This window comes from Oncorhynchus mykiss, chromosome 31 (genome assembly GCF_013265735.2).
Source record: "Oncorhynchus mykiss isolate Arlee chromosome 31, USDA_OmykA_1.1, whole genome shotgun sequence".
Lineage (NCBI taxonomy): Eukaryota > Metazoa > Chordata > Actinopteri > Salmoniformes > Salmonidae > Oncorhynchus > Oncorhynchus mykiss.
This window is the reverse complement of record NC_050571.1, coordinates 24,385,897-24,397,961: the sequence shown is the minus strand read 5'-3', so window position 1 is coordinate 24,397,961 and position 12,065 is coordinate 24,385,897. Positions and strand designations below refer to the sequence as shown.

The window sequence follows — 12,065 nt, the reverse complement described above, 5'->3', positions numbered from 1 at the left end:
CTTTGAGGGTGGGACTAGGTGTGTAGGGGTGTCTGTGAGGGTGTTTTGTAGGCATGTAGGTATGTGTGTGTTGTTGTGTAGGTGTGTGTGTTGTTGTGTAGGTGTGTGTGTTGTTTTGTAGGTGTGTGTGTTGATTTGTATAGCCTATTCCCACACGCTTTTCTGTTTTGTGTGACCACAGTGCTCCGTGACGTGTGCCAATGGGACACAGCAGAGGCAGGCGTTGTGTCACACGCGTGACAACACCATCGGTCTGTGTCTGGACAGCAAGCCAGACACCATACGCATATGTCGCCTGATGCCCTGTCCCAGTGAGTATTATGGCCCCATTATAACTCATTGTATTTAGTTCCCTTGTGCCACTACTTTCCAGCAGCATACCACCCTGCATCCCACTGCTGGCTTACCTCTGAAGCTAAACAGGGTCGGTCTTGGTCGATCCCTAGATGAGAGACCAGATGCTGCTGGAAGAGATGCTGGAGGGCCAGTAGGGGGCCCTCTTTTCTCTGGTCTTAGAAGATCCCAATGTCACAGGGCATTGAAGGAGACCCTGCCCTGCGCAGGTTGCTGTCTTTCAGATGGGATGTTAAGCGGATGTCTTGACTCTCTGTGGTCATTAAAAATCCCATGTTACTTATCGTAAGAGTAGGGGTGTTAACCCCGGTGGCATGGCTAAATTCCCAACCTGGCTCCATTCCATCATGGCTACCTAATCATCCCCCTCATTCCTAACTGGCATATATCACTCCTCACCTCTCCACATGATAGCTGATGTTTGGTGGTTGCTGGCATCATCCAGGTGGGTGCTACACATTGGTGGTGGATGTTTCCCTCTACTATGTTTAGAAATCTAATCCATTATTCTTTATTATTACTACTGATTGGTGTACTAAGGTGATGTAAAATAGACAGTAGAAGTCTCTCCTGACTCACAGTCATTTCCCTCTCTGATGTTTTTCCCTCCTTGCTCCATCTCCAGGAGGCTCGTCAGACCTGAATAAGAACAGCAACATCCTGATCCAGTGGCTGTCCCGTCCAGACCCAGACTTGCCCTACCAGAGGAACACTTCACGTAAAAAACCATCCCTTTATAGCTCTGGGCCCGGCCTCCGGTGCATGGCTGTCCTGACCTGGACCCTGACCTCTCTCTCTGTCCTCTTCACCCTGCAACAGGCCTGGGCAAGGGGTCCTGGGGGCAGGCTCACCCCCTGACCACCCCCCCCCCACCCCCACCCCTGTGTCCGTGCCTGTGCCCGCGCCCGCGAGCGAGCGCCAGCTTTTCGCTTCTCTTTTGGGGGGTGTGCGTCTCTCTCTCTCTGTGTGTGAGACAGCTCTGATTGGGGGAGGTCTCTGGCTCCTGTGTGCTGATTGGTTGGTTGGTTCTCTCTTGCTCTGTCTCTCTCTTCTCTTATCTCTCTCTCTCTTTTGTGGAGCATTGTGTTGTAACCGCTGGCCAGTCCAAACTAAACGAAAAACAATTAAACATTGAAGAGAAGCTGGAAATGGAAAATGGCGAATAGGTTTGATTGGCGGCTCTTAGTGGTGTCGAAGAGCCAGTGAGGTGTGAGCCCACCTCTCTGTTTGGCGGCCATGTTTTGAGTGAGCTAACTGCAAGATGTCATGGGTCACGCTCCTGAGATGCGGCTGTGATTTTTTAGGGGGTCACCACGCCGCCATCGTCCGTGGTGACAAGTGTGAAATTAACGAAGGGAAAAAATATATAAATAAAAAAGAAGTGTAAAAAGAAAAGAAACTAAAGCTTTATTGTGAATGTGATCTTGTCACAATGAGGACATCTTTGCTAAAGTGCTCATCTCACATCCTGGTTCCATTCTAGAATGACAACGACGGTTTATCTCGTTCTAGGTCCCATTCTCAGACTGACAGGAACTCAGCACAGGGACAGGAGGTGACACAAACCAAGACTTTTTAGGAATATTATATACGGAGCTGTTGGGTGAAGAGGTCAAGAGTGCAGAAGAGTAAAAGGCTAATGAAAACAGGGTAGTTTTACCATGTGAGGTTGCTTCCGATTTCACCATCTCATCAGACATCCTCTCTTTGACTGTTATATTAAAGTTCAACAACTGCAGCTTATTTATGCTTGCAAACTTTAAAACAAATACATCTATAAATATATTTGTATATATATATATATATATATATATATATATATATATACAGTACCAGTCAAAAGTTTGGACACACCTACTCATTCAAGGGTTTTTCTTTATTTTTACTATTAAATAATAATAGTATAATACTAGAACAATAGTGAAGACATCAAAACTATGAAATAACACATATGGAATCATGTAGTAACCATAAAAGTGTTTAAAAAATCAAAATATATTTTAGATTCTTCAAAGTAGCCACCCTTTGTCTTGATGATAGCTTTGCACACTCTTGGCATTCTCTTAAGTAGCTTCACCTGGAAGGCTTTTCCCAGCAGTCTTGAAGGAGTTTCCACATATGTTGAGCACTTGTTGGCTGCTTATTCTTCACTCTGCGGTCCAACTCATCCAGAGCCATCTCAATTGGGTTGAGATCGGGTGATTGTGGAGGCCACATCATCTGATGCAGCACCATCACTCTCCTTCTTGGTCAAATAGCCTTTAAAGGGTGTTTTGGGTCATTGTCCTGTTGAAAAACAAATGATAGTCCCACTAAACGCAAACCAGATGGGATGGCATATCGCTGCAGAATGCTGTGGTAGCCATGCTGTTTAAGTGTGCCTTGAATTATAAATAAATAATAGGCAGTGTCATCAGAAAAGCACCCCCACACCATCACACCTCCTCCTCCATGCTTCACAGTGGGAACCACACATGCGGAGATCATCCTCTCACCTACCCCGCATCTCACAAAGACTCATAAGACAAAAGTACAGATTTCCACCGGTCTAAAATCCATTACTCATGTTTCTTGGCCCAAGCAAGTCTCTTCTTCTTATTTGTGTCTGTTATTAGTGGTTTCCTTGCAGTAATTTGACCATGAAGGCCTGATTCACGCAGTCTCCTCTGAACAGTTGATGTGTAGATCTGTCTGTTACTTGAACTCTGTGAAGCATTTATTTGGTTCTAATCTGAGATGCAGTTAACTCTAATGAATGTATCCTCTGCAGCTGAGGTAACTCTGGGTCTTCCTTTCTTGTGGTGGTCCTCATGAGAGACAGTTTTGTCATAGCGCTTGATGGTTATTGTGACTGCACTTAAAGATACGTTCAAATGTATTTTTATTTTCCGTATTGAATGACCTTCATGTCTTAAAATAATGATGGACTGTAGTTTATCTTTGGTTATTTGAGCTGTTCTTGCCATAATATGGCTATCTTCTGTATACCACCCCTACCCTGTCACAACACAACTGATTGGCTCAAACACATTAACCTGTATAGGACCGCTAGCGGAACCCCTCGCCAACAGCCAATGAAATTGCAGGGTGCCAAATACAACAAATACAACAGAAATCTCATAAATCTAATTTCTCAAACATACAAGTATTAGGCACCATTTTAAAGATAAAATTCTCGTTAATCCTGCCACAGTGTCTGATTTCAAAAATGCTTTACAGCGAAAGCTCCACAAACGATTATGTTTGGTCATCACCAAGCCACAGAAAAACCCAGCCATTTTTCCAGTCACAAAAAGCACAAATAGAGATAAAATGAATCACTGACCTTTGATGATCTTCATCAGATGACACTCATAGGACTTCATATTACACAATACATGTATATTTTGTTCGATAAAGTGCATATTTATATCAAAAAAATCTCATTTTACATTGGCGCGTTACGTTCCAATAGTTCTAAAACCTACGGTGATTGTGCAGAGAGCCACATGAATTTACAGAAATACTCATTATGAATGTTGATGAAAATTCAAGTGTTATGCATGGAACTTTAGATACACTTCTCCTTAACGCAACCGCTGTGTCAGATTTCAAAAAAACTTTATGGAAGAAGCATAATCTGAGTACGGCGCTCAGAGCCCAAACCAGCCAAAATAAATATCTGCCATGTTGCGCAGTCAACATTAGTCAAAAATAGCGTTATAAATATTAACTCACCTTTGATGATCTTCATCAGAATATACTCCCAGGAATCGCAGTTCCACAATAAATGTTTGTTTTGTTCGATAATGTCCATCATTTATGTCCATTTATGTCCAAATAGCTTATTTTGTTAGGGCGTTTGGTACACAAATCCAAAAGCGCGTTCAGGTCCAGTCGGACGAAAAGTTCAAAAAGTTATATTACATGTCGAAGAAACTTGTCAAACTAAGTGTAGAGTCAATCTTTAGGATGTTTTTATTATAAATGTTCAATCATGTTCCAACCGGAGAATTCCATTGTCTATAAAAAAGCAATGGAACGCAGATTGCTGTCATGTGAAATGCACGTGACTAGCGCATTTCTGCCAGACCACTGACTCAAAGAGCTCTCATCCGATCCCACTTCACAGTAGAAGCCTGAAATAACGTTCTAAAGACGGTTGACCTCTAGTGGAAGCCTTAGGAAATGCAACATAACCCATATCCCACTGTGAATTCGATAGGGGCTGAGTTCAAAAACTACAAACTTCCTGTTTGGATTTTCTCTCAGGTTTTTGCCTGACATATGAGTTCTGTTATACTCACAGACATCATTCAAACAGTTTTATAAACTTCCGGGTGTTTTCTATCCAATACTAAAATACTATGCATATATTCGCATCTGGGACTGAGTAGGAGGCAGTTCACTCTGGGCACTCTTTTCATCCAAAAGTGAAAATGCTGCCCCCTATCCTAAAGAAGTTTTAAGAAGGAAAGAAATTCCATAAATTAACTTTCAACAAGGCACACCTGTTAATTGAAATGCAATGCAACTAACTCATGAAGATGGTTGGGAGAATGCCAAGAGTGCGCAAAGCTGTCATCAAGGAAAATGTTGGCTACTTTGAAGAATCTCAAATATAAAATATATTTGAATTTGTTTAACACTGTTTTGGTTACTACAAGATTCCATATGTGTTATTACGTAGTTTGATGTCTTCACTAATATTCTACAATGTAGACAATAGTACATATAAAGGAAAACCCTTCAATGAGTAGGTGTGTCCAACCTTTTGACTGGTACTGTATATATACTGTATATGAAAATCTATATGAGTAACAATAATCTGAATAATAATAATGTTTTACCATGAATAAGCTGTAGTTCATTATAACCTACAGACTGCTATTGATCACTTCGATCCTTGACTGTTATGTGTATTTTTTGTTATTTATTTGACATGAGTAATACAGAAGTTAATATAAGGGTAAAGTGTCAGGGGGGGGGGGGAAGAGGTGTAGACCTACATTATGCAGCACTTGGTCAGTTAGTTGCTGCTCCATTTTTTTCAGATGGATGGGGTTTACTGTTGCTCCTTATTTTCTTTAGGGAAAGGATCACATTTCTGTCATGCACATTTGCATCCCTTACGTGTGTGTGTATGTGTGCAAAGGTGCATGTCTGTCGGTCTGTCTGTCTGTCTGTCTGTGTGTTTGTGTGTGTGTGTGTGTGTGTGTGTGTGTGTGTGTGTGTGTGTGTGTGTGTGTGTGTGTGTGTGTGTGTGTGTGTGCGTGTGTGAGTGTACTTTCATGCAGGCTTCTCGTAGACATACAACTCTGGAACAGAAATACCTCATAAACCTTCATTTGAAAGCATCAGATCTTGTTTTTCCTTTCGTGATGAACATTAAACACATGAACAATGCCTTATCTTGGATTGAATGTAATGGCATTTATCTGTGAAAGAGAAGGCTTTACTCATCAAAACCTTTGTTAATCACTTAAAGGCAGCTTCAAACTAACAGGCAAACACAGGCAAACCATCAGAACCTGCAACATGCAAAAGGTTTGGACCGTGGTCTGACCACCGGTTACGGTTAACGAAGGGCCCAGGGTATCGATCGACACTGAGGACAGCATCTAGAAAAGCACTTCAGTCTTATCATTGCATTGTGATCACATGTTTCTGTTGTGACTAGTAGCGAGCTATCCGATGTTTTGTGCTGGAGTCGGATGGTAGGAGGCCAATGAAGCTAGACCTTGCAGTGCGATACTGTATATAACGTTGGTGTTGACTATATTTAATTATGTTCATGACTGTTATCTTCTTACTTATGGAAAAAAAATCTATAATATTCTATACTATGGGTAACTGTTTTGTGGCTTCACTAGCCTGCTGGGTGGGGCTGGCTGACGTTGGACGGACGTTGGATTGACGTTGGGGAAACATTCAGAAGGACTATGTGCACTACGTCTATATGCACTTTGATTTATCAGGGAAAAATGTATTCATGTTTTGTAAATGTTTCATATGACACTTAAACGTGCCAATCCAGTTTTTACATCATTCATCATGGAGAATTCTGTATTTTATTTATTCAACTTCAAATCTATTTATTAATTTATGTAAATTATTCATTTGACTTCTTATCAATTGAATAACTAAACGAATTGATTGGTTTACTTCCCAGTAATGAAGTGTTTTACCAAAGTGACTGTGAACTTGTACCTTTCGATACAGTTGATTTATTTTTCTTAAGACAATAATATATCTATATATTGAGGGGGGAGTACATCTCATTGTTTTAGTTCCTGTCGTTATCAACTGCAAAGTTGTATAAATAAAAATAATGTTTTAAAATGCGCTCTCACTCTCTCCTCCTGAGTTTGTGATGGTTTGACTTGGTGTGAGGAGGAGCACATTACAAACTACCAGTATAACACAACTCAAAGATTGCTCCAACCTTACAAAGGGTAAAACATTGTCTTATAAAGTGATATTGCCGTGAATAATGAAAGACAGATTAAAGAAGATCAAGCCTCTTATCCTGCATAAAACATATTAACAAAGTTATATTGATATTGTATGTTTACACTAATCTGAAACAAATAAAGAAACACATGAGATGTCAGAAACATTTAGTTTGGTCTGCAAAGAGACGAGCAGTGTTGGGGAAGCTACTCTAAAAAACCAAGCTAACAATTACTTCACACTAAAAAAGGTGAAGCTACACTAAACCTTAAGAAAAATATAGTTTACTAAACTAAAGTTACTGTGAAAAAGTAGTTCAATTCATCCAAACTACTTTGTGAAAAATTATCATTTGTAATTCATAAATGTCAGAGACTAGAAATTACAAGAAAAGATCACTTTTTAGGTCATATGTTAACAGAATGTGTAATTCAGACGATTAAACACAACAACAATTGTTTCAAGTGAGAATTATACAGGTGTCGAAAAAGAAAGAAAAGTTTTGCCTACTTCACCCATATATACTTGTTTTAAGTAGTGTGTTGTTCCAGTAGTTAGCTACACCGCTACATGGCAAAAAAAAAAAAAAAAATACTACCTAGATTTTAATTTAGTTCAACCACCACAAAGCTACTGCACAATGTAGTTAAATTACTAGTTGAACTACATGTAGTTAACTACTCCCCAAGACTGGAGCCAGGTTACTGTTCCAGCACCACAACAACAAAGAACCCACTCCGCTCTTCTTTCCTTTTAGTTGCTATGGACTAATCTATTGACTCTGCTGTCCATGCTGCTTGGGTCTTCTCCTTCTTCTTCTTCCTTCCTGCTCTAGTTGTTAATGGTCTGGCTTTACTACCTCTACTACTTTACTGGACCGTTTCTAAACACAACACTCCCACAGCGCCATCTCCAGCCCCGCCCAGTCTCAGCTCTGTGTTCTCTCCCCCACAGGCAAGCAGCGTTGTCATGGAGACAGATCAGTGTTCTGTCGCATGGAGGTGCTGATCCGCTACTGCACTCTGCCTGACTACAAGCGCATGTGCTGCAAATCCTGCAGCAATGTGACGGACAGCAGCCTGAGCACCACCGCCCCTCCCCGGGTCACAGCTGTCCCCCTGCCTCGCCCCCGGCCTCTGCCTCAGCCCAAGGACAACAACACCCCCTTTCAGGGAACGGTTCATCCAAGAAGTACAACACATATACCTTATACTACGCCACGCCCAATGAGCACCACAGACACTTATACAACACCCCACCCATACTTCACTACATACCCCATCCCCATGACCCCAGAGCGCAGTGTGACCCGCAGAGACACAACCAGGAAGTACCCCTCATTCACCCTCTCCACCAGCACCAGCATATACACTACAACTCCAAGCAGCCCTTTCACTGATATCACCTTTGTCAGCAACGACACCACAGGTGGATCAACCACAACTCCCGGTAGCCTATTCTCCATGGATGATGTCATAAAGCCAACTGAAACCAACTACTTTGAGGATGTCACGGTTCCACCCAGTGGAACCGTCCCATACACTGATGTCACAATGCTCAGTGGAACTACTGTCCCCAGCGATGACATCATAGATATGACCACCCCTGATTGGCCGGATTGCACAGAGTACATATCTGTGAGGGCCACTGTTTCCATAACAGAGCAAACGGCTGCCCTGCCTCCCACAACAACCATCGCCACAATGACAACAAAAACCAAAAAACCCACGTGGCCACCAAGCCGCCAGGAGGAGACCAGAGAGAACAACTCCATCGATGATCCCTACAACCGTGTCATAGGAGTGGACAACAACATCTCCCAAAACAACTTGATCCCCAGACGAAGCCGTGTGTTCCTCAGGGAGAGAACACGGAACAAACGCATCCAGGAACTCCTGGAGGAGAAGAGGAACTTTCTGTTGAGGATGAAGCGGGCCCACAGGGGCACTGTGTGATTACCTTTGACCCTTACCTTCCCCTTTCTCTTATAGAGATTTACCTACGTCTGCTAACAGACTGGAGTTATTATTTAACCCTTAACCTGCCTTGGTGCTCTCTATCAGGCAAAGACCCACCACACACCCAGAGCCACGGTACAGACATACCACCCTGTTGTGTTACACACACACACCAGCCAGCCACACGGCAAACTGAACTATGTGGAGAGAGAACCAAAGCCAGATGTTTGCACAGTTGTTTTGAATAAAAGCTGTTGGTCTTGTTGTACGGCTGAGAGTAGAGCCAGATGAGATTTGGACCGTACATCCTCCTGGAACCGTACCACAACAGGGGGAACTTGTATCTCTCCAAACCTCCCCCAGTGTGCTTAGGTTTCAGAGCAAGGCAAATACAGTAAAGGTGTATTATCTTTCATAAGCAGCACATACCTGGATAAGCTTGGGTTGTGAAATGTTGGACTTTCAGGACATTCATGTTGATAAAGCTCAAAGTAGATTTTATTTATTCTATTTAAATGAAGTCTTATTCCCCAGCACCATGCCAGGACCTAGGTAAGCTTGCTCATCCCGAACAAGTCTAACATGCCATGTTAGATTACAGCCTATGACTGCAGTTGATATGCCCCCTTCTTTGAGTCAAACAGACATGAATACCAGTCTGGTCCCATTGAATGAGACAGGTTAGATAGGAAGTGTCCATATGTGTCTTTGTCTAGGGGTACGTCCCTAAGGGCCCTGGTCCGAAGTAATGTGCTGTAAAGGGAATAGACTAGGGTTGATTGCCGAGGTTTACCGGGATTTACCGCCCAAAACCACTCCTTTTTCTCTGGATAAATAACTGCAAGAAACCTGTAAATCATAATAAATGATTTATATGAACAGCATGGCATGAAATGGAACTGTTCAATTATATGCAATGTCTAAATCTGGCTTCTCTACAGCCTCTGCATGATGAATCAACGCTCAGGTTGGGGACAGACCCATCTCAGTGTGGAGCGCAGTTCACAATGCATGTATACCTATCATCTCATTATGGTAACTTGTGACAGGTAGGCCTACATTTGCTGCAGCCTAGCCTATGCTACAGTAAAATAAAGACCGAATGCGTGTCTAATCTCCATCTGGCTTTCGGGGGGTCACCTTGTTTTTATAATTGTAAAGATGATTGTATTTTTTATTGCAGCTACAGAGTTTTTAAACAGCCTATCAGTCGAATATCGTTGCTTTAACTCAGTGCACGCAAGAGCTCTCTCTCGCAGTCTTTCTCTCTCTCCATCAACTCAGATCAAAACAGATCATCCTGTTCTAGATTGATATATAGCCCTATATATAGATGTCCTAGCCTACCTCTTTCAGGTAATACGTTATTTTCAGCCTTTGGTTTAGCTAATTGATGATGGGTTATGCATAATAAGGTTCTAATTTATAGCATCTGTCTCTTGCGCACAATTTGTAAGCACCTGTGCTCCACTAGCCTCTCCTTAGCTCTTGGCAGTGGTGGAAAAAGTACCCAACTGTCATACTTGAGTAAGGGTAAAGATACCTTAATAGAAAATAACTCAAGTAAAAGTAAAAGTCAACTAGTAAAATTCTACTTGAGTAAAAGTCTAAAAGTATTTGGTTTAAAATATACTTAAGTATCAGAAGTACAAGTATAAATCATTTCAAATTCCTTATGTTAAGTAAACCAGATGGCACCATTTTCTTTTTTTCTTTTTTCTTATTTACGGAAGCCAGGGACACTCCAACACTGACACATTATTTACAAGCATCGCATGTGTGCTCCCAAGTGGCTCAGCGGTCTAAGACATCTCAGTGCTAGAGGCATCACTACAGACAACCTGGCTCAAATCCAGACTGTATCACAACTGGTTGTGAATGGGAGTCCCATAGGACTGTGCACAGTTGGCCCAGCATTGTCTGAGTTTGGCCAGTGTCATTGTAAATAAGAATGTGTTCTTATCTGACTTGCCTAGTTAAATAAATGTGTGTTAAGTGAGTCTGCTGGATCAGGGGCAGTAGGGATGACCAGGGATGTTTGGTTGATAAGTGCTGAATTTAACTATTTTCTTGTCCTGCTAACCATTCAAAATGTAACATGTACTTTTGGGTGTCAAGGGAAATGTATGGAGTAAAAAGTACAATATTTTCTTAAGGAATGTAGTGAAGTAAAAGGAAAAGTAGTCAAAAATATAAATAGTAAAGTCAAGTACAGATACCCCCAAAAACTATATAATTAGTACTTTAAAGTATTTTTACTTAAGTACTTTACACCACTGTCTAAGAGATATAGATATGCGTCAGGGTACTAATTATATATATATATACCCTATTATATTTCAAAATTAAAATCCAATTTACTAGCCTATTCTTGTAACTTTGTAGGCCACAGGTGCTGCACCATAATCGAATGTTCTCTTCTGCTTGATCAAGGTTTGAACAATGTGCCTTTCTGAAGGCACAAACCTTCTGAATCAGGGTACTGTACTGGGCGGAAAGACGCTCTGGAGGTTTGGAGATATAAAAACAGACTATGCCATCAGTTCACCAGAGGTACATAGCAATAGTCTGCAGTGGCCTTCTCTCCTTTCGTCTCCTTTACCTAGTCTGCACGGATGAGAAAGAGTTGGAATGGTGAAAGGAAATACCTGGTGGATATCTATGGTTGTGCATTCATGATTTCCCCCTTCAGATCTGTGCAAATGGAGGAAAGGAGATACAGAGAAGAATCCTAGTTTAGACTATTGGGATTAACCCAAGTATCTCATATCCCCCAAAATATCCCTTCTCCTGGTCAGGTAAAACGCTGGAAGCTAATGGGTTAGCGCAGTGCTGCCAATGCCATGTCCATTACACATCTACTGTATGACTCAGTGGGTTCTTTTTCACATGCTCCTTTCTGCTGCTTCTCAATGTCAATGAACAAGGGCTCTGGGGGACTATGGAGGGCCATTACTGACAACTATATTGGATTTTAGTGGTGCTCTATTGGATTACGTGTGATTTGTAAATGATTTCATGGGCTCCATTTTATCAAACCTAACGGAATGGTAAATCTGAGTGCAGGCTGGAGCGCTGTATGTTCAGGGATGTGTCAGAAATACGCACGTTTACGCACGTCCAAATCTTTCACAGTAGCTGGACAACGATCCATCCAATATAAAGAAACATTGAGATTGTCCACTCACCGTATACTGCTCCCAAATAGGCCTATGTTTTATGAACATAATCGGAACCATTTTACAGATCAGATCGCATTCACAGGTCTCCAGAAGTTGCATTGAGAGCGCGCCATGGACATTGTCACCATGAAACCAGGAA

General features: G+C 41.8%; 1 protein-coding gene across 2 annotated transcripts in view; it reads left to right on the top strand.

Moving 5' to 3' along the window:
* The window catches only part of LOC110504815 (A disintegrin and metalloproteinase with thrombospondin motifs 2), a 250,376-nt gene extending 240,033 nt beyond the window's left edge, over positions 1-10,343 (top strand). For both annotated transcript variants that reach the window (XM_036969571.1, XM_036969572.1), the window contains 3 exons: positions 182-311; positions 980-1,072; positions 7,741-10,343. In XM_036969571.1, coding sequence (XP_036825466.1) covers positions 182-311; positions 980-1,072; positions 7,741-8,741 — 1,224 coding nt within the window. In that variant the 3' untranslated portion in view covers positions 8,742-10,343. The remainder of the gene's footprint in view (positions 1-181; positions 312-979; positions 1,073-7,740) is intronic.
* The last annotated feature ends 1,722 nt before the right edge of the window (positions 10,344-12,065 follow it).